Below are 20,858 nucleotides of genomic sequence, written 5' to 3'. Positions count from 1 at the left end.
AGATCTCGGCGCGCTCACGCCGTGAGCCCAAGTGGCCGCCGCTCACGACGCCGCCCGGGAGCGGTAGCCTGATGCTCCACCGCGCCCCGAGGGTTCGGACTTTTTGGATGGTCTGGTAAAATCACTTTGATACCATCACACGCCTGCTGACAATGCAGGAACGGGATAGGCGGTCAGGACCATACCCCCCACCCTTGAACCATACCACACCCCGCAAAAAGTTGGAACCCAGCGCCGAGTGGGTCTCGCACCGTAGAGCGAGGACGCGATGCTCTTCCACGCGATGCTCTTCCACCCTGTCGAGTTCTACCAGCACCTGCTCGCCTCCGCGCCGCTGCCCACCAAGGCGCTGACGCAGGGCCTCATCTGGGGTGCCGGCGACTTGGCGGCGCAGTCCCGCGAGGGCAGCGGCGAGGCGCCTGCGCTGCGGAGGACGGCAAGCTTCTTTGCCACCGGCGTCGGATCCGGCGCGCTTTGGACCACCTACTACGATGCGGCCGACGCGCTGGTCTCGCCGCTTCCCGGCGGGGCGCTCGAGCACACGGCGGTCTCGCTGGCGCTCGAGCAGGCTGTGTGGTGCCCCATCGTGTTCGCGCTGTACCAGATCCCCGCGTCGGTGCTGACGAACGGCGGCGCGCCCGCTGACGTGCCCGCCGCCGTCCGGCGCCAGCTCGTTCCCATGCTCGGCGCGAACCTGCGCATCTGGACGCCCGCCAACGTCCTACCCGGCGGTTCCGGCGCCATTGTTTGCACGATGCACTGTTGAATGTAGTCCAGCCGACTAATAGGTCGTGATCTACAACGTGCCGCTGCAGTGGCGCGTGCTCGCGTCGAACTGCGTCGATCTCGTGTGGGGCTACGTGTGCGCCTCCTTTGCCGCCGACGCGTGCGAGCCTGGCGACGAGGAGTGCATTGTGGATGCGGCTGACGCGCTCGCAACGCCAGTCGGCAGCCGCCGACCAGCGCTAGTGCGGCGCGGGCGCGGCCTGCCGAGGCTCATGCGGACCCGGGCTGCGAGGGTGTGGTTGAGCCCCGGTGAGGGTGTCTCGCGGTCGCCGAGATTGTGACGCGGCGGTCTGTATCGGTGGACTTCTTCTGGCGGGACAGCGAGGGTCCCGTTTTTCGAAGCAAACCGTCCGTACTCGACGGCGGGGATCAAACCACGGTGACATCACATTAACCTCCCTAGCGGTAGCCATTCCGTATCTTTCCCCCACGTGGCCGTTTGCGTTTCGTGTATCTTTCCTTTCCCCACTGCCCACACACCTACCCCGCCGCGCCGCGGCGGCGGGGATTCTGTTCAGCTCACAGCTGATTGTAGTTTGTACTCAGCATATGCGATAAGTGGGCACACGGTATGTATCGAACCGAACGAAGGCAAGACATGGGCCGAGGAGCGAGGTGGCAGCTGGCACGGCCACGGGTGGCACGCACTCTATGGGTTCGGCTTCGGGGGGTCACCCTCAAGTTGAGCTGGCCACCCACCCACGCACACGCAGCACGCTGCACAAAGCCCTGTACTGCCAGGGTTATCGCGGCTACTTATTGCCGACAGTCGCCTGCGGGTCCGAGGCCGCTCCGAGTCCGACAACGGACGCACGATCTATACGAGCGCGTGGACGTTTGCGCCTTGCACCTGGAAGCGTCTCTCGGCGCCACTTTCGTGGCGCCGCTTCCGCTGTGACACATGGTTCGTGCCGTGCGCTGTCCAGCACTCCTTGCAGTCGTGTCCAGCATACCCTCAGTGTGTGGGTGCCGCTGGGCGGTTGTAGCAGGAACAAGGGCGTCTCGCGGCACTGAGCTCGTGACGGAGCCACCGCACTCTCTTGCAAGGCAATCCTATTCGCCACCGCTGACACCACGGGCAACGGAGGCCCGGCTGTTCGACGCGAGGACTGCGGCGCAGCGGAACCATGAGATGAACATGGACGGATTCGGACTTGGATGGTGGAATGAGACGTCTCCTCGCCGCTGTCGGTCAGGAGAACCCGCAGTGCTGCCGGCGACTCATGAACCCCACCCTGGAATGTTGGCTGCTGCAAGCCAGGCCCGCTCCAAGGTGGTGCTTGCCCACATCCGCGCAGCGACCGACGGCGATCGCAGCGCGGCCAATCGCCACCCCTTTCAGTTTGGACCCCTCCTCTTTATGCACAATGGCGGCGTCCCTGATTGGCGTGAGCATTTTGCCTCGGCGCTGCGATGCCCAGATCTGCGGCGCCTGTTGGCGGGCGAGACCGACTCAGAGTTTGCAGGCGCACTGTTTGCACAACACCTTGCCGGCGGCGACGTGTGTCTCCGCTCCAAGGAGTTTGAACCGGCTGAAGTGATCGGCGCGATGAGACGGACGGTGCGTGACATCGAAGGCACCATCGCACGGCTCACTGGTGCCTCGCACGGCTCACTCAACTTTGCCGCCTCAGACGGCCGGACAGCCGTCGTGACGCGATTCAGAACCGCAGCAAATGACGAGCCACCATCGCTCTACTTTGCCATTACCGGGTCAACTGAGCGGGCTGCAGCTGCTCGCCTCCTTGACAGTCAGGCCGCCGTGGTGGGTGAACAGCGGGCGGTGAGTCTCGCTCTGCAATCCGAGAGCAGTGGCGGAGTGCGACTCTGGGTCGCATCCGAGCCTCTCGATGGCGAGGGCGCATGTGTTCTGCTGCACGCCCGGGGCGGCGAGGCGTGCACGCGACTGCTAGTCGTCGATTTTTTCAACCTGTCTTCCGAATTTTCCAACCTGTCTTCGTTCGCTGCTCCTAGGCGTGCGCCGCGCGCAGCGATGTGCGCGTGTGGGCGCCGCTCTAACGTCACTGAGACGATCTCTGGGTTGTGTCACTCGCTGACACTGCTGCGTCGTTGCATTCAGGTGCCTCTGGCGAAGGACCAGATGCTTGCTTTCGACACTGCGACCGCGACTGCATCGCTCGAGTGCCTCTCCAAGGCGTGCTCCGCGGAGCTGCGCCACCGCAGTCGCGCGCCTCGCCAGCGCAAGGGTGTGCCGAGAGGTGATCAGGGCCGTGCACACAACATGCTTGTTTTGCCCTTTCTCTTGATGATCGTGGCGCTCTGCTGCATCGTGCGAGCCTGGCGGGACCGGGGAATTCTCGCATGCCAGCACGGGGTCGATCAGGAACGGACAAGGACAAGGCGCAGCTGAGTAGGAGAATGTATGTACGAGGTTTGTCTCAGAACCGTCCGCAATCAAGACAAAATCACATATTAATATCATGTCACAAAAAACACAAACGCCCCCCGCGGCCCGCGGCCGGTGCGCGGCGGGACCCAAGACCCCCAGCGGATCTCCTCACGGGACCGACGACAAGGAACACACACGCAGGGGAATTAGAAAAGTGTCTGCGATGCAGCGGCAGCAGGAGGGCTAGCCCCGCGCCTACGTCGCGCTGACCAACGCGCCACGAAGCCCCTCCCCGTCGGAACAGCGCGTGGAGACGAACGAGCCGTTCGGCGCGATCCGGAGGAGGTGCACCGTGTTGAAAAAGGCCGCGAAGGCGACATCCGGGAAGTGGATGGTTGAGGTTGCGCCCCAGCGGCCCGACCCCCAGGGCGTTTTCAGCGCCCCGTCCGGAGCGAGCTCCACGCAGTGTGCGCAGCCGCCCCAGTCGAGCTTCGAGCCCGCGCCCGCCGGCCCGAGCAGCCGCTTGACAATCGCATTGCTGGCGTCGGGCGTCGCCTTGGTGTTGATCGCCCTGCACTCGGTGTTGAGGGCGGAGCCCTCGCCGCCGTTCCACTTCCAGATGCCCGTCAGGTCCTGCGGCGAGCCCTCGCTCCCGAGGACGTAGTAGTTGTACAAGTCTCGCATGCGCGGCTGCTTCTCGGGGTGGTAGTTGACGTGCATCGAGACGGGGCGGAAGCCCTGGCGGAGCTGCGCGTCGTGTCGCAGGAAGCGGAAGTAGAGCTTCGAGTTTTCGAAGCACAGGTAGTTCATCACGCGCGCCGACACGCCGACCGCCGTCATCGCGCCCAGCGACGGGTGGAACTGCTCCTGGTTCCACGCCGACTGGTCCCACACGCCCTCCGTCTCCATCCGCCGCGCCAGCCGCGTCACCATGGCGAGGCCCTGCACCGTCGACTGCAGGAAGAACATGCCCGAGTTGCGGGCGTGCACGCGGTAGGCGCCCGAGCCGTGGTGGTGGCCGTACGCCGTCAGCTCGTCCCACCCGTCGCTCATGCCCTCCACGTCCGAGTCGCGGTAGAGGCTGCCCAGGAAGGGGTCGGTGAGCCAGATGACGTCGACGTCGGAGAGGAGGACGGAGCAGCCGACCGACAAGAAGTCCATCAGCACCTTGAACTTGAGGCCCGACGTCGCGTGGTTGTCGGTCGAGCCGGTCCGCGAGACGAGCCGCCGCTCGTAGTAGGCGGTGCCGCGCCGGCCGAGCCACGTGCCGGTCTGCTCGTCGAGGGCGACCACCAGCGCGTGCGTGATGTTGGCCGAGTTGAGTCCGTCGAGGAAGAGGTCGAGCGCGCCGCCGGGACCGACCAAGTTCTTGTTGGAGACGGCGGCGAGCACCTGCAACGCTCAGGAAGGCTCAGGGAAGGCTCAGGGAAGGCGGGGGATAGGCGCAGGAGAGGCGCAAGCTCAGGGAACGTGCTCGCTGGCGGCGGCGGCGAGCACCTCGCCGCCGTGGGCCGTCCGGCGCGCCACGGTGCGCAAAGTCGTGCAGAGCGGCTGCAGCGCGTGCGCCTCGCAGTCGGCCTGGCGCGGCCACGCCTCGCCGGCGGCCGCAGCGGCGGGCAGCCAGTTGAGCGGCCGCGGCGTTGGCAAGCCCTCGTGCCGCACCCACGGCTCGAACGGCGCCTTCTCCGTCGTCGAGGCGCCCGCCTACGGGAGCGAGCCCGTGGGCGCGTGAGGGAGGCGCCATCGAGGGCGCCGTCTCCGCCGTCGCTCCGCCCCCGCCTCGCCCATCGCCTCCTCTGGCGGCGCGAGAGGCGTCGCCCCGCAGCCCGAGGAGAGCACCTGCGGCCTCGCCAGGAAGGCGCGCGCCGTGAGGACGTCGTCCGTCGCGGCGCCTCTCGAGCTCGACGGCGACGGCAGCGAGGCGACGACCTTCCCGCCGCCAAAGCAGCGCCCCTCGAGCACGCGCAGCGAGGCGCCCGCGCGAGTGATGCCGTCGTGCGCCGGCCCGACCAGCTCCTCCGTCAGCACGTACGGCTCCGCCTCGTGCGCCGGCCAAACCATCCCCCCCGCAACCATGCCCTCGTCGCCGAAGAGCGCGCCGCCGAGCCGCGCGCTCAGCCGGCGGGCGAGCTGCACCTGCGGGCACGCCATCGACGCGTGACGGACGTGCCGTCGAGCGGGCCGACCGACCGAGGCTGCCGGGCGGGCTGCACCGACTCGTGCGACTGTCTGTCTAGGAAGTGTCTAGGAAGTGTCTAGGAAGTGTCTAGGAAGTGTCTAGGAGATCGGGCGGGCTGCACCGACTCGTGCGACGCGGCTGCAAACCAGAGGCGGGGCGAGACGGCCCCAATCGCGTACGACTCGCACATCTGGGACCAGCCCATGAGGTGGTCGCCCGCCACCTGCACCGGCGGGCGAGACGGGGTCAGAGACGCTCGCACCGCCTCCCACTCTGCGGCTGCGCCAGCCTCGGGCCCGCCAGCCTCGGGCCCTCGCTCGCCTGGGCTGCGGCCGACTCTCGCCGTCTCGGCGAGTCTCGGCGACTCCCGGTGGCTCTCGGGCACGGATCTTAGCGGCTGATCTCGGCGACTCTGCGCGCCATCATCGAGCCCCGCTCGCCCGGGCTCCGTCCCCACCTCCCGCCGAAGAGCATGCTGCCCGCGCTCGCCGACGGGTCCGGAGGCGCCTCGAGGTCCGCGTCGTGGTAGAGCGCGCCAAACGGGTCGGCAGAGAGGCGGACGCGCACGTCGCAGTAGAGGACGGACGCGCCGGCCGCGAGCAGCGCCGCCGCCAAGTACCACTTCCGCGCCGGCCGGGCCAGGCCTGCGGGCAGCAGCGGCGCAGCGTCGAGCACCGTCGGCGCGGGCGAGAGCGCCTTTGCCGCTGCGGAGGCGGAGGCGTCGAGCGCGGCGACGAGGAGGCGCGGGGCAGCTCCGACGGCGGCGGCAGTCTGCGCGGGGGCGGGGTGGCGGAGGATGCGCGAGCGATGGCGGGTGCAGTGTTGTGTGTCGGTGGTGCGCCCGCCACCTCGACGAATGGCGCGAGTTCAGACGCGTCATCGTGCGCTGCGACGAGCAGGAGGACGGCGCCGTCGTGCTGCTGGCTCGCTTGGGCGACGGCCGAGAGCGCGGCGCAGACGGCGGGAGGCCCCTCACAGCTGGCGGGCAGGTAGTTGATGGCGCGCGGAGTGACGGGAACGCCCGACCGGCCGGAGCCGCCGCACACGCTTGGGGTTCGCGGCTCAAAGGGCGGTTTGCCGGCCAGCACTCGGGGTGCTCCCGCCGACGGGTCGGCAACGACCGTCGGGGCCTCGAACGTGCGAATGGGCGCTGCCGCCGTGGCCAGACCGCTGTCGGACACCAACGGCTGGAGCCGGCCCGTTTGAGCGCGAACCGTCGCCGGAGCGATGATCCGCGGCGGGGCGTCCCAGAGCGAGGCGGCAGTGCGGAGGTTGTAGATGAGGAGGAGCACGGCAAGGCCAGACAGGATGGTGGCGAGGCGCATGCTGGCCTTCGGAGCTGCTGGCAGAGCCGGCGGTGGGAGAGCGGGAGAGGCCAGCGCGCCCGCGCGAGCAACTTCGGAAGAAACGCGTGTGCAAGTTCACTTTGGAAAAAAAAACAAGGAAAAAGAAGAGAGAGCGACGAACCAAGCATGAGCGCCGCGCTTTCTTCTTGCCGGTGCTATTGAATTCTCTTCTTCCTGTGAGTCACGCCGGGGCTGGCGGCGCCGCTGCAAAGCTGGTTCGAAAATAAAAAGAACGCATGATGCGGCCGCACGAATTCTCTCTCCTCTGGTGAGTCACGATCGCAAAGAAGCGCCGGCTCCGTCTCGCTCCTCACGGCTCACGTTGCCGGCTGCACGGCCTGGCTTCTGCGAGACAGGCCAGCTTGAAATATCTGTCGTCAACTGACAATTGACCGGCTCCATCGTGGCTCGCCTCCCATGGGCGGGTGCAACTGGCTCGTCCTCCTCTTCACTGCTCAGCTCGTGCTCTTCTCGTGCTTCATGATCACCTTCTTCTCGATGGAGACGCGGCGGCAGGAGGAGCAGCGTGAGATGCAGAAGGAACTGCACCGGCTGCGGACGGACAACCTCGCAAAGGAGCGCAAGCTCATCAAGCTCGCCGAGCGGGCGGAGAGCTGGCGATTTGACCGCGGCGGCGAGAGCGAGGATGACGCGGGTGGCGAGTTCAACGAGGATGAGTGGAGCGAGGAGAGCGACGAGCACCCTCCCGGCGAGGACGGTACCCCGTACGGGGCCGAGGCGCTGGCCCCGGAGGAGGAGGCGCTCCCTGCCGAGAAGCGGGCCGGCTGCGCGCGCCTCAAGGAGGGCTGGTGGGTGTACGAGGTCTGCCTCGGGCAGCACGTGAGGCAGTTCCACGCGGCGGACGCGAAGGCCGCCTTTGCGGAGAACATGCTCGGGATGGCGCCGCACGCTTGCGGCGCCGAGGAGGCAGGCTGCCACTGCATGCGGCTGCGCGAGGACGATGCCGCTCTGAGCTGCCACAAGGCGGAGGAGGAGTACGTGCGGGGGGATGCGTGCCCGGACCGCGAGAGCACGCGGAGCGTGACGGTCAAGCTCGTCTGCCGCGAGGGCGAGGAGGCTGCCGACTCCGTCCTCGCAGAGGGAGCCCTCGCTCTCGTGTCTGTCCACGAGCCAGAGACGTGCCGGTGAGCCTGACCCTGACCCTAACCCTGACCCTGACCCTAACCCTTACCCTTACCCTTACCCTTACCCTCGCTCTCGTCTCTGTCCACGAGCCAGAGACGTGCCGGTGAGCGCGGGACAGCCGAGATTCCCCGAGGGGCAGCTTGGCCGCAGCTTGGCCGCAGCTTGGCCGCAGCTTGGCCGAGCCTCCGCGTAGGTACGAGGCCACCGTCGAGGCGCCCGCCGGCTTGTGCGGGGCGGCGGGCGGCGGCGGGGCGGCGGGCGGCGGCGAGGCGGCGGGCGGGTCAGAGCCGCTGCCCGCCGCCACAGTGGAGGAGAAGAGGCAGGCTGTGGTGGAGGCGCGGCGAGGCTGGGGGAGGGGGTGGCGCGTCGAGGCTGGCCCGAGAGGAGCCGAGATGGGTTGCGCCCCGTAGGCACTGCGCCACTCGTGGAAGGGGTATGAGCAGTACGCGTGGGGGAAGGACGAGCTGCAGGCGGCCCTCCTCCCTCCCTCCCCTCTCCCTCCCTCCCTCTCCTCCCTCCCTCTCACCTCCCTCTCACCTCCCTCTCACCTCCCTCTCACCTCCCTCTCACCTCCCTCTCACCTCCCCTCCCTCCTCCTCTGGTACCCTTTCGCCCGCTCCCTGCTCCTCCCTCCCCTCCACCGCCTCCAGTCCCCCCCCCCCCCCGCACAGCCCGTCTCGCACAAGGGCAAGGACTGGGTCGGTCTCGGTCTCACCATCCTCGACTCGCTCGACGTGCGTCCTCCTCCATGCCGCACCCGCTCCCAGACGCCACTCCCTCTCCTCCACACAGCACCGAGCTCGCGTGCGGCAGGTGCTCTGGATGGCAAACCTGACCAAAGAGTTTGCGCACGGGGTGGAGTGGGTGCGCCGATGCCCCACCACCACCGCCCTCTCCGGGCGACCCTCCAAACCGCGAGCCGAGATGCGCCGAGATGCGCCGAGATGAGCCGAGATTCCGTCGCCGCAGGTGCGCGACTCGCTCAACTACGAGCGCCCGAAGCCGATCTCGGTCTTCGAGACGACCATCCGCTGCTTGGGTGGGATGCTGGCCGCGTATGAGCTCTCGGGAGAGAAGGCGCCTGCGCGACCCCTCCTCACCTCTCTCCCGGCCCCACACCCCGCCTCTCTCCACTCTTGCCTCTCACCTCACCTGCCTCTCCTCACCTCCCCTCCCCCTCTCCTCCCCGCCCCCTCTCCTCCCCACCCCCTCTCCTCCCCGCCCCCTCTCCTCCCCACCTCGCAGGTCCTGCTTGACCGCTCCATCGAGCTGGGCGAGAAGCTGCAGAAGGCGTACGGCGCGGCCGGTCTGCCCTACACCACCCTCTCCCTCCTCACCGGGCACAAGGCGCACCCTACCCCCGCGCCACACACCCCTCTGCCCGCGCCCCTCGACGTGTCCGCCCTCCCCAAGCGCCTCCCTGCTTCCTCCGCATGCGCACGCGCACACGCGCACGCGCACGCACCGACGCACACACGCACCCGGTGTGTGTGTGAGCGTGTGCGCGCACTCCCCCTCACACACACACACATCTCACGCCCTCCCCCCCCTCCGTACTCCAGACCATCCCCAACTGGACGGGCGGCTCCCTGCTGCTCGCCGAGGTTGGCACGGTGCAGATGGAGTTCTTCGCGCTCGCGCACCACGCGGGCAGGCCCGAGTTCCGCGAGCGGGCGCAGCGCGCGATCGACCTGCTCGACAGCCAGGGCGGCGGCCTGACCGACGGCGGCTCCGATGCGGCCTTCTCGCCGCCTCCGCCGTGAGTAGCGTCTGCCCACCCCCCGCGGCTGTGAGTAGGCGGCCGGCTGTGGCCGATCCACATCCGGCCCGAGTCTGGCCGCCCGTCTGGCTCGACGATCTCTTGGGGCGCGATGGGCGACTCGTTCTACGAGTACCTTCTCAAGACGTGGCTGCTCACGGGGAAGAAGCACGAGCAGTACAAGCGCATGTACCTCGAGGCGGTCAAGGGGATGCAGCGGCGGCTCATCATCGAGGAGGGCGGGCTCACCTACCTCTGCGAGGAGAAGAGCGGCAAGCTGGTGCGCAAGATGGACCACCTCGTCTGCTTCGTGCCCGGCACGCTCGCGCTCGGCGCGCAGCCCCCATGCCCGAGCAGCGCTACGAGATGAGCCCGAGACGAGCCCGAGATGAGCCCGAGATGAGCCGAGTCTGAGCCCGAGACGATAGGCGCGCAGCACCTGCCCGAGCAGCACGACGAGCACATGGCGCTGGCGGCCAAGCTGGCCGAGACGTGCCACCGCATGTACACCCTCACGCCGACCGGCCTCGCGCCCGAGTTCGTCAAGATTGTGGGCGGCAGCATGGTGGCCGGCGCCAACCACAACTTGCTGCGCCCGGAGACGATCGAGGCCTTCTTCTACCTCTGGCGGTTCACAAAGGACGCGAGGTACCGCGAGTGGGGCTGGGAGATCTTCTCCGCCTTCGAGCGGCACTGCCGCGTGCCGAGCGGCGGCTACTCGGGGCTCAAGAACGTCAAGCTGAGGGGCTCGGCCAAGGACGACACCATGCAAACCTTTTGGCTCGCCGAGTCGCTAAAGTACTTTTTGCTGCTGTTCTCGGACGACTCGCTGCTCGACCTCAACACGCACGTCATCAACACCGAGGCGCACCCTATCAAGATCTTGCCCTCATGAGACGTAGCGCGCGAGGCGCCGGGGTGGTGTATGTACTTCCACGCACAGTGATCAGCGTCGCTGCGGGGCGGCATGTGTGTGCGCGTCTCTCGAGAGGGGGAGGTTCGAGTCCCAGAGGCTCGATGCTGTCGGCGGTTTTCCCGTATCGTCTGTGAGTACGCTCTACGCGCGCGGCGGCGCTAGCTGACGCTGAGCAGTATCCTACAGCACGTAGCTGTCAAGAACAAGAGATAGTCAAACGCTTTTGTTTTTTTTTATTTTTGAAAGAACCCCGGCCCCCCCGCGCCCCGCGCCCCATCGCCCATGTGCGCCGCCCCGCCCCAAGCCCAACCGCGCCCCTTGGACGCGTCCACCCTCCGTCCAATCCTTGCGTCCCAATAATACATACATACATACATACATCGTCAAACATGCACGGTGGGTGGCCTGGCGCGCTCTCGCGCCCCCCGGGGCGGCCCCGCACCCGCCCCAGCAGGCGCCAGGCCGCCAGCCGCAGCGCCACACACAGTGGACACAATTGGATAGACGCAAACACTGTGGTGGAAGGGCGTGAAAGTACTTTAGCGTCTCGGCGAGCCAAAAGCTCGTGCCACTCGCTCCCACCTCCTGTGCGCGCCTGCGCGCCTTGCGGCGCGTCTGAGCAGGGGTCCAGGCCCCAGCCATGCGGCCCGCCCCTGCCCTCTTCACGCGCCGCCCCCCTCTTCTGCCTCGATCTCTGCCTGGAGCGCCGTGTAATCGACGTCTGTGCGCGAGCGCTTGGAGCGGCGGCTACTCCCGTCCTCTTGGGTCTCCGCCGGCGCGGCGGCGGCGGAGGTTGCTGCTGTGGCGCGCGCCGCCCGCCACTCGGCCGCAGCGGCGATGCCGCTCTCGAGCCGCTCGCCACACGCGCGCGCGTCCCAAGGCACGCCGACGAGGGTCGGGTCCATCAGCGCGGCGACGTGCGCCGCCGCGGCGCGGCCGAGGGACGCGAGCGGTCCGCCGGCGGTCTGGTACCCTCCCTCGAGAAGCGAGACGAGCCGCCCGTCGCAGCAGCGCTCGGCGAGCCCGACGAGCTCGGCCGTCATCCACTCGAAGTCGCTGTCGAGCAGCGCGCCCGCCTGCGCGGGGCCGGGGGAGGGGAGGGGTCTCGGAGGGGTCTCGGAGGGGGCTCGCGAGGGGAGGGGCCTGGGGGGGGGGGGGGGGAGTGCGGGTGCGAGCGGCCGGGAGAAGCGGCACTGGGGCACCTCGAGAGGGTCGTGCGCGTGCGCGTCGAAACCGGCAGAGATGATGACGAGGTCGGGGCCAAAGGCGGCGAGCGGCGTGAGCAGCTTCTCGCTCATGAAGCGACGCCACTGCGCCGACGGCGTGCGCAGCCCCACCTGCCGGGGTTGGGTGCGGGGGCTGGGTGTGCAAGGCGTCGCCCCTCACACCCGACGGCGCACAGATGTCGTGCTCAGGGGTGTCGCGGTGAGGGTGTCATGGTCAGGGACGGGGCCCACCGGCGAGTTGATGACGGAAGGCTCAGCGCTCTGGTCGACGGGCCCGCCCGAGCCGGGGTAGAACTGGCCGCCGCCGCCCCCCTCCTCGCCGAAACCGTGGATCGAGCCGAAGAAGACGTTGTCGCCGTCCTCCTCCGACAGCCACGGCTTGCACTCGACGCGGCTCAGCCTCAGCGTCGCGCCTACAGCCACCCGCGACTGCTGTCGTGGGCGCGCCGCCGCCCCGGCCTGGAGACGGCCTCGCGGCCGCGCACGCGCCGGCCGCGCTGAACGACTCGACGCGCTCGGTCGGTCGGACGTTGCGCACGCACTCCTGCGTCCCGTTGCCGTGGTGCACGTCGTAGTCGAGGATGGCGACACGGCGCACGACCTACAGCCCGCCAATCCAGCCAACCAATGGATCCGGGTGCTGCGACGTCGTGATCGAGCAGAGCGACGCGGCGCGACCTCGCGCCGGCAGGCGAGCGCGTAGGCCGCGCCGATGGCTGCGGTGGAGAGGAGGCAGAAACCGGCAGACTGGCCGCCCACCGCGCCGCGAGGGCCGGCGTGGTGGCCTAATGTAATGCGTGGCTAGCTAGTGAACGGAGCAGGTGCCGGCGTGGTGGCCTAATGTAATGCGTGGCTAGCTAGTGAACGGAGCAGGTGCCGGCGTGGTGGCCTAATGTAATGCGTGGCTAGCTAGTGAACGGAGCAGGTGCCGGCGTGGTGGCCTAATGTAATGCGTGGCTAGCTAGTGAACGGAGCAGGTGCCGGCGTGGTGGCCTAATGTAATGCGTGGCTAGCTAGTGAACGGAGCAGGTGCCGGCGTGGTGGCCTAATGTAATGCGTGGCTAGCTAGTGAACGGAGCAGGTGCCGGCGTGGTGGCCTAATGTAATGCGTGGCTAGCTAGTGAACGGAGCAGGTGCCGGCGTGGTGGCCTAATGTAATGCGTGGCTAGCTAGTGAACGGAGCAAGTGCCGGCGTGGTGGCCTAATGTAATGCGTGGCTAGCTGGTGAACGGAGCAGGTGCCGGCGTGGTGGCCTAATGTAATGCGTGGCTAGCTAGTGAACGGAGCAGGTGCCGGCGTGGTGGCCTAATGTAATGCGTGGCTAGCTAGTGAACGGAGCAGGTGCCGGCGTGGTGGCCTAATGTAATGCGTGGCTAGCTAGTGAACGGAGCAGGTGCCGGCGTGGTGGCCCGGCGGGCGGGCGGCGCAGAGGAGGAGACGGGGCGGAGCGGGAGACGAGAGGAGAGGGCGGAGCGGGTGGCGAGGCGAGAGGGGCAGAGGAGAGCCTGCAAGCCGGACGTCAGATATGGGGAGATATGGGGAGATGTGTATCTCGCACCTGGAGGCCGGACGGCGCAAAACGCGTTGCGCGCGCGGCGCGGCGAGGCGCAGACGTCGGCGACCGCCTGGACCGCACCGCCCGCCGCATGCAGCGCCGCGACGAGCGAGTGCGCCGTCACCTCGGCGTTGGGAGAGAGTGGGGTGAGAGCAGGGGGCGGCGGGAAGAGGCGGGGCGGCGGGAAGAGAGAGGGGTCGTGTGTGTGTGACGAGGGGCGTGAGGAGAGAGCGGCGTCACACCTCCGTGTCCGTGTCGACGCGGCCGATGGCGGGCTTCGCCGGCTCCGCCTACGAGGACGCGTCTCGGACGTGTCGTGGACGTGTCCCGCTCGCCGACGGCTTGGCGTGGCTCGGCGCCTCGGACTGCTCTGCTAGGCCGGCGCACTGGCGGCGGAGGGCGTCGTAGTACGAGAACTCGTGCACACGCCTGCGTGGCATGCCCACGACACGTCCCTCGCATGCCCCGAGCCGTCGCGAGATGCGGCACTGTGCCGCGCGCAGCACGTCCGCGAGCTGCGCGCGCGGGGCGACTCGCCGCAGCAGCGGCGCGAAGCGGGCGGCGCGCAGCGAGCCGTACGGCGCCTACGACACGTCGGGGACGGGTCGAGGTCGTGTCGAGGGCAGTCGTGTGTCGGATCGCAGCGAGCGGGCGGCTGCCAGCATGGTCCTCAGCCGCTCAGCACACTCGGGCTGGCCGTAGAGGCGGCGCGCCTGGAAGGACGTGTCGCGGATGTGTCGCGGACGTGTCGCGGACGCGTCGCGGCGGAGGGAGGCCGTAGAAGCATAATACAATACATAGTTGCGCCTCGGCCGGCGAGAGCGCGTCGTACTCCCGCCCCACCGGCGCCGTGTGCAGCAAGCACGCGGGGTGCGCGTACAGTGCGGTCGCCCGAGCCTCCGCGCCGCTCGCCGCCGCAGCCTTAGCCGCCGCCTCGCCCGCCGCCGCCGCCTCCGCCGCGTGCTCGGCCGTCCCCTCGGAGAGAAGCATCGCGACGATGTCGAGGAAGCCGCACCGCGCGGCCACGCCCGCGGCCGACCGGCCGAACCCATCCCTGGCGGACGAGGAGGCGCCCCCCGCAAGCAGCGCCCGCACCACCTCGCTGTCGCCCGCCGCACAAGCGAGGTGCAGCGCAGTGCTTCCGGCGTGCTCCGCGGCGCTCGGGTCGGCCCGCGCGCGGAGCAGCGCCAGAGCCGCCGCCGAGCCGCCCGGGCCGCCGGCGCGGATCGCAGCGTGCAGCGGCGTGCGCCCCGACAGGTCTGCGCGCCGCACTGCTGCGGCGGCAGCCGCCGCCGCCGTGTCGAGGATCGCCTGGAGGACGGCAGATATGGGCAGATACGGGGAGATATGGGGAGATATGGGGAGATATGGGGAGATGTCGAGGATCGCCTGGAGGACGGAGGCGCCACCGGACCCGGTGCCGGCGACGGCGGCGAGGTGGAGAGGGGTCTGGCCGTCACCGTCGACCGCGCACAGGTCGGCTCCCGCGTCGAGCAGCGCCGCCGCCGCCGCCGCCGCGAACGAGGCCGCCGCCTCGAGACCCGCGACGGCAGCGGCGAGGTGCAGCGCCGTCCGGCCAAAGTACTTGCGCTCGACCGACGCGCCGGAGGAGAGGAGGAGGCGGAGGCAGCGCAGCTGCCCCTCGCCCTCCGCCCACCCGGAGCCCCACTCGGCCGCCGCGCCGCCGCTCCCGCCGCCGCTCCCGCCGCCGCCGCCATCCGCAGCGGCAGCGGTGCCGCCTGCCGCGGCGTCGTCCGCCGCCACCGCCGCAGCGAGCTCCTCGTCAGAGTCGTCCGGGAGGTCGGAGTCGCCGCTGCCGAGGAGGAGCTGCACGCGCCGCACCGAGTCCGGCGCCCACGGGTCCTTTGGACCCGCAGCCTTGACCGTGGCCGCGATGGCGGCGGAGGAGATGGCGGCGTGCAGCGGCGTCGCGCCCGTCGAATCGGGACGGTTGACGCGCTCGATAAAGTGGTCGGCCGACGGGCCCTCCAGGCCGCGGCCGCTCTCCAGCACCCGCTCCAGCTCCGCGTCGTCTCCGCGGTTGACGAGCGGGTGCAGCCGCACGAAACGCCACGCCGGCAAGTCGGCGGCGGCCGCGTCGTCGTCGTCGTCGCTGTCGCCGTCGCCGTCGCCGTCGCCGTCGGCAACGTAGCTCTCGTCGTCGTCGTCGTCGTCGTCGTCGTCCATGTCCCCGTTGAGGAGGTCCGCGAGCGACATATGTGTGTATGTGGTATGTGTGTGAGTGTGTTGGCGCCGCTCGAAAAGATAAGCCGATGCCCCTATTGTGGGACGACCGCCTCTTATGTGGGTCTTTCGCGAGGTGCGAAAAGAGATACGAAGAGGCAGACTCCCCAGGGTGGGCGACGGCTAGCGCACCACACTCCTCTCCTTAAAATCCCTGTGTGGTGGCGGCGTGCCGTTCTCCCATCCCAAGAAGAAGAAGAAGAAAATCTCTCTCTCTCTCCCATCCCTCCCTTGGGTTGTGTGTTTTCTTTCTTTCTTTCTTTTAGGTGCACCTCATGAGCCGACCCCGACAGGCCGCCCCGCTCAGTTTGATCGTCACAAAACAAACCTGCAACGTTTTGCTCTAAAGAAAGAAAGAAAACAGACACCCCAAGGGACGTTTTGCTCTGTCTCGCGTGTGTTGTTTCAGGATTTTGTTTGTTTGAGGGGGGCAGATTGAACTCAGGCCGTGGGACTCCTTCGATCACACCAAGAAGTTAGCAAGTTACGGAACTGGAGTGGAAAGTCGTGGGAGGACATGTACGAGGACTGCACGTCAAGACAGCATTGCAAGGAGACTGACGTCTTTGAGACTCATTGCGATCACCTCAAAATCAACATGGCGAGCATCCTTCAGCCGAGGCGAGGGAGCTCCGGCCTGGCGTGCGTAGTATTGCCTGGAAACGCCTCTGAGCACCGCAGCGTTTCGGAGGTCTTTGCAGAGCCTGCATCTCGTGTGTGTTGTTGTGTCTAGTCCATACGCCTTGAGCTGTCTCCGTACTCCGAAGGACCAGCTTCCTGTGTAGCATTGCTCTTGTAGCGTGAATCCACTCTTGGGGGTGGACTACTTTGTTGCTTGTCTCAACACGAAAACACAACCCAGGACCCAAGACGCGCGATGCGAATTCTTTTCCGCGATGTCCACCCCGCCGCGCCGCCGCTCGCGCCACCTCGCCGCCGCCTCCACCGCCGCCCCCTGTTGGCGCCTCGCTTCACAGCTGCTCCTGTGTCTGGGAACATAACTTCGCGAGGGAGGCAGCGGCGACGCGGAGTAGCTGGGGCTATACCAGGCAGCCGCGCCGAATTGGAAACTAGCGACCTTCCTCCGGCTTCTCTCACTGGCAGTCTCTCACTATCACGGGCACACTGACAGAGGCGGCCAAGGCTCACGCCGTGGGTGGCAGGGGCGGTGATAGGATATACACAGCTGTTCGCCGAGCTTTTTCTTCTTCGCCCCTCGCTGTGCGCGGCGCTCTCCGTCCGGCCCGACGCGGGATGCTCTTTCTTGGGCCCCTGGCCGGCCGCCCACTGGCCTTAAGGCATCTCGCGGCGACACCTCCATCGATGTGCCGCGCGCCGCTCCCCTGCCTCGCCGGTCCGAGCAGCGATGATGATGTGCCCGACCCAGACGACGAGATTGATTACGCCTTTCAGCGGAAGCGCCTCGCTTTCCTGGCGGACCTTAGGCTCGAGGATGCGACTGTACCGGCCGACGAAACTGTCGATGATGCAGCCACCACCGCCGAGGCGGAGTTGTGGGCCGCCGAAATGAATGTGTTGTCAGCGCAAGCCGAAAAGGTGCGCGCATCGGACCAGAGGGTGAAGCTCGCGATGGAGCTCAATGATGTGGTAAGACTGCGAAACTTGCATGGGCTGCTCTCGGCCGCGGTCGCCATAGCGGCGGCAATGCTCCTCATTCACGCCATGCCTGCGGTTGACGGTGTATCATGACACGGCGCTCCGTGCTGAGGCACAACGCTACTTACTGGCGCGCGGGGGTCTCTATCGTTCGCCGCGCCAGCGCTCTCGCTCCCTCTATGTGTGCGGTTGATGTGCCCTTGCGGCGCATTTTCCAGCTCGCGCGTGCTCGGTCTCACCTCGCCAGTAAGCACCTCGCTGCTTTGATTTCTTGGCCACGGCCACGAGAAAAAAACGACTTCGATGCGCTGCAGTGTGCAGAATGGACACAGCTTGATTGTTGATACGGCCAAACACATCGGAACACATGTCCTCTCGAGCGCTAGTGTCTTCCGCTTCTAGGGCTGCCGGCCGCGAGTGCCCTCGCGCTGGCCGCCAGCGGGTGACGGGGCGAAGTGATGAGTGCTGCCCAACCCGCGAGCATGCCCCCTGTGCAGCACGTTTGACTGCGAGGCCTAGCAACAGGTTAGACGAGGAGGCGGTGAAGGCCTCAAAGGTTTGAGCCGCGCAGTGAGCGCCAGGGCCAAAATCAAAGCGGCAAAGAGCAGAACCACGGCTGCAGTCAGAGGCAACGGCGCAGGCACGGCAGCAGTTTCGGAGAAGATTTCGAACCCGATCATCGCCTTGAAGCGGGCCTCGACCTGCGGGCCAAGGCCTCCCGCCCAGAGCTCGCTCGTGAGGCTATGGTTCGGAGCTCGCGCCTCGCAATACGCCGCCATGTGCCGGAGGTGGAGGGGGCCTCCGACCCACGGTGCCAGCCCGACGCCGCCCGACGGGCGAAGGGCGGTGCCGTTGCACCAGCTTGACATGTGGAGCCGGTGCTCTGGCGTGTCGGGAATGATGGCCGGCAGTACGTAGCCCTCATCGGCCATGGTGATCGCGAGGACGGGCAAGCAGTCGAAACCAAAGTTTTCTTTTTTGAGAAAAACGTTGACGCTCTCTCGCATGACAAGCGATCCCACGACAGCGATTGTGGGGACCACAAATACAACAAAACTCACTGGGCACGGGACTGGCGCGAGCGCGCACTGACTGGCACTAACACTGACTGGCACTAATAAAGAAGTGATCTGTGATCTGTAAGGGTCCGCCCGACGGCGATGGCGGCTGCTGCTGCTGCTGCCGCTGCTTCTGCCGCTGCTGCCTCTTGTTGCGGTTGCTGCCATAGGCATAGCTGCTGCGGCCGCACCACCCGGCGAGGCCATCCTCGCGCGCACCGACGCGGGCGCGAGGGTGGAGGGTGCGTATGAGGCGGAGATGATGAAGGCGCTCGCCGCGTGCGGCGATTGAGCGCCTCCCTCTCTCTCCGGCTGTGCGCCTGACCGGTGCGGCCTCCGAGTCGGCGTCTATCTAGCGCGCGCGAGCGAGTCGGTTTTTGCTCGCCTTCCCTGGGACCCCGTGTTGCGTGACTGTTTCTGTGCGATTTCGGGCCCGGGGTTGTGCGTTTATGTGAAGGCCAGAGGCGGGCGGCGGCGGAGTACGGTTTGCCAACAATATACCACGACGGTTTACTTGGTGTGATCAACGTTTTGGCCCTCACTCGCGCGCTCGAAGCTCAAGCTCTCTGTGGCCTCTTCGCATCCATGCTTTTGGGAATGAGCCCGCCGCCGGATGTGTGGGTGTACTGGGCACCACCACCAAAGGCGTTTGAGCAGTTTCGCTACCTTCCACTGGTGGCAACGATCGAAACAGCCTTTCGAGAACACGGAAACATGTCGACAGTTTGGACGGACGCTTCGCTGCAGTGCGGCTTCAACTTGACCAAACAGCCTGACTGTCACGATGTCGTTCGTGATCTGCGCAGGCTCGGAAGGCGTGGGAAGGTGGGCTACCTCGTCGTGGTGGGCTACTGGAACAGGCGCGTCAGCTACAACACGGAGACCATTGCTCGATGTGCCGCAGAGCCCAACGTGAAGCTTGTCCTGTATCAATCGGAGCCACTTTTCGGCATCGGACTGGCCGCTGCCGCCGAGCGGGAGCGGGAGGCGCTAAGCTATCAGCCCGATGAGCTTTGGGACTATGCCCAGAGCAACCTCCTCTTCCTCAAGAAGCACGGCTTGTACGCGAGCCTGGCTCACCGCTTTGTGCCGCCCTCCTACTGCAGCTCCTTGGATCTTGGCGTGAGCAGCGCCACTCTCGGAGACGCCGCTGATAGGAGCATTGGGTTTGTTGGCAGGCGGCGCCCAACAGAGGGGTGGCTGATGCCCTCGAGAGCAGTCTTCAAGCTGGTGCAAAGCTGGCCGGCGATGAAGGCGTTCCTGCAGCAGTGTCCCGTCCAGGCGGTCTTTCATCGATCGCTCCCCGTCCAGACTGCTGGCGCCAACAGCAGCCACCTCCTGCCCTTTGAGTCCTTTAGGGGGGCCGTGCTCGCCGCAAACAAGGCCTGCATCGTGGCGCAACTCTCCCATCCCGCAGACGTGGCGTTCTGGAGCCCTGTAGTGCACTTTGCAGATACCTCCAGAGAGTCCAGAGACAAGACATCGACAAATGCCTTCGATGCCGCCTGGGACAGTCTGCAACGCTGCCGAGAACGCACCTATGCGACTTTCAAGCGAAGGTACCGAGCGCACGCCGTGCTCAAGGCCGCCGGAGTGTTCGGCGCACGAGAGATTAATGAAGATGGTGGACAGAGGTGATATGAAACTGAAAGAAAGAACAGTTTTAAGAAAGAAAGACAACGACTCTAGACCGGCAGTCTGTCCCAGTCTCCGTCCGCTCCCCGGCAGCCTTGCACGCAGCGTTCCTGGCAGCGACTTGTCACGCCAACTTCGAAATTAGGAAAAGATCTGCCTTCTTCCTTTCTTTCTTTTCCCGTGCCCTGTGTAGCTGTTGGTGCGAGGGAGTTACATGTACATGTACATATTCTTTTCTTAGAGACGACACAGCCGAACCCCGTTGTTCGCAAAAGAATTCTTCGAACGCAAGCCTCTCTCACAGCACACTCACAACACTACGTTCTCGATTTCAGACGGAGACGCGCCGACCACCCGTACTAAGCCGACAGAGGAAGGGGGCGCCGCGCATGCCCTCGCATGCAGGGCGAATACTCCCCCTTCCCGAGATGAACGTGGTTCATGGTGATTGAATTGTAACAATGCTTGTAATCACGATCGATGCGAGGACGCAAGTCCACCAACCTCGGCCATTCCAACGGCCAGACCGCTCGCTTAAGGCTGATCGGCTAGACGAGCGGTCTACCCCCGACGGGGCGGTCGGGATCACGGGGGATGACATCCTGCCTCCCCCGGCACGCCGGGAGGAGCAGGAGGTGGTTGCTCCGCCGCCGGACCCCCCCCTCCACCACCCTCGCCCAGGGATCTACAACGCTGTCTTAAGGTCCGACCTGTGGGCTCTGCCTGCGCTCGGCACCGGGCACCGCCTCGGTATACAAAATGCGCCTGCGGGCGGACCCTTACAGATCACAGATCACGCACGTTCTCGACAAGCAGTCGCGCTCCCAATACGGCGCCCGATCGATTGCGCCTACTTTCATGAGCGTCGACATGTTAGTTATCGAGATGTGGTTGATCAAAGTTGTAACACCGTCACAAAAGTGATGCACGTATTGGGAGCGCTACAGCAAGGGAGTAGACTCTTCCCCCGAAAAAGAATTCCGCGAAACACACACATGCAGCAGCGTGCGCGCTCTGCACGCTCCTCGTTCGCACTGCCAG

The 20,858-nt window shown here is 66.6% G+C and overlaps 8 protein-coding genes across 8 annotated transcripts; 5 read left to right on the top strand and 3 right to left on the bottom strand.

The window, feature by feature from the left end:
• Nucleotides 1-268: 268 nt before the first annotated feature.
• Nucleotides 269-1,180, top strand: EMIHUDRAFT_196370 (hypothetical protein; the record flags this gene model as incomplete). Its single annotated transcript, XM_005770603.1, has 3 exons — nt 269-718; nt 789-968; nt 1,061-1,180. The coding sequence occupies 3 exons, from the start codon at nt 269-271 to the stop codon at nt 1,178-1,180; spliced, it is 750 nt and encodes a 249-aa protein (XP_005770660.1).
• Nucleotides 1,181-2,026: 846 nt separating this feature from the next.
• Nucleotides 2,027-2,805, top strand: EMIHUDRAFT_196369 (hypothetical protein; the record flags this gene model as incomplete). The annotated part of the gene is made up of 2 exons (XM_005770602.1): nt 2,027-2,569; nt 2,761-2,805. The coding sequence occupies 2 exons, from the start codon at nt 2,027-2,029 to the stop codon at nt 2,803-2,805; spliced, it is 588 nt and encodes a 195-aa protein (XP_005770659.1).
• Nucleotides 2,806-3,781: 976 nt separating this feature from the next.
• EMIHUDRAFT_53580 (hypothetical protein) lies at nt 3,782-4,531 on the bottom strand (the record flags this gene model as incomplete). The annotated part of the gene is made up of 1 exon (XM_005770601.1): nt 3,782-4,531. A coding segment is annotated over one exon (750 nt), but the record flags the coding sequence as incomplete, so codon positions are not given.
• Nucleotides 4,532-4,840: 309 nt separating this feature from the next.
• Nucleotides 4,841-5,520, bottom strand: EMIHUDRAFT_308528 (hypothetical protein; the record flags this gene model as incomplete). Its single annotated transcript, XM_005770600.1, has 2 exons — nt 4,841-5,272; nt 5,437-5,520. 2 exons carry the CDS (start codon nt 5,518-5,520, stop codon nt 4,841-4,843), a joined length of 516 nt encoding a protein of 171 aa, XP_005770657.1.
• Nucleotides 5,521-7,095: 1,575 nt separating this feature from the next.
• On the top strand, nt 7,096-10,697 carry EMIHUDRAFT_447984 (hypothetical protein). Its single transcript, XM_005770599.1, has 8 exons — nt 7,096-7,806; nt 8,001-8,033; nt 8,114-8,165; nt 8,494-8,541; nt 8,621-8,671; nt 9,370-9,532; nt 9,605-9,898; nt 9,995-10,697. The coding sequence occupies exons 1-8, from the start codon at nt 7,142-7,144 to the stop codon at nt 10,459-10,461; spliced, it is 1,773 nt and encodes a 590-aa protein (XP_005770656.1). The 5' UTR covers nt 7,096-7,141; the 3' UTR covers nt 10,462-10,697.
• Nucleotides 10,698-11,144: 447 nt separating this feature from the next.
• Nucleotides 11,145-16,295, bottom strand: EMIHUDRAFT_447983 (hypothetical protein; the record flags this gene model as incomplete). The annotated part of the gene is made up of 13 exons (XM_005770598.1): nt 11,145-11,229; nt 11,305-11,558; nt 11,685-11,819; nt 11,940-12,121; nt 12,198-12,309; nt 12,387-12,493; nt 13,267-13,387; nt 13,506-13,553; nt 14,260-14,412; nt 14,536-14,574; nt 14,812-14,910; nt 15,106-15,296; nt 16,268-16,295. 13 exons carry the CDS (start codon nt 16,293-16,295, stop codon nt 11,145-11,147), a joined length of 1,554 nt encoding a protein of 517 aa, XP_005770655.1.
• Nucleotides 16,296-16,830: 535 nt separating this feature from the next.
• EMIHUDRAFT_196364 (hypothetical protein) lies at nt 16,831-17,217 on the top strand (the record flags this gene model as incomplete). Its single annotated transcript, XM_005770597.1, has 1 exon — nt 16,831-17,217. One exon carries the CDS (start codon nt 16,831-16,833, stop codon nt 17,215-17,217), a length of 387 nt encoding a protein of 128 aa, XP_005770654.1.
• Nucleotides 17,218-17,440: 223 nt separating this feature from the next.
• EMIHUDRAFT_349925 (hypothetical protein) lies at nt 17,441-18,065 on the top strand. Its single transcript, XM_005770596.1, has one exon. It carries the CDS (start codon nt 17,492-17,494, stop codon nt 17,684-17,686), a length of 195 nt encoding a protein of 64 aa, XP_005770653.1. The 5' UTR covers nt 17,441-17,491; the 3' UTR covers nt 17,687-18,065.
• The last annotated feature ends 2,793 nt before the right edge of the window (nt 18,066-20,858 follow it).

The sequence above is a fragment of the Emiliania huxleyi genome (assembly GCF_000372725.1).
Source record: "Emiliania huxleyi CCMP1516 unplaced genomic scaffold EMIHUscaffold_4, whole genome shotgun sequence".
Taxonomy (NCBI): domain Eukaryota; phylum Haptophyta; order Isochrysidales; family Noelaerhabdaceae; genus Emiliania; species Emiliania huxleyi.
This window is presented reverse-complemented; position numbering and strand designations above follow the sequence as displayed.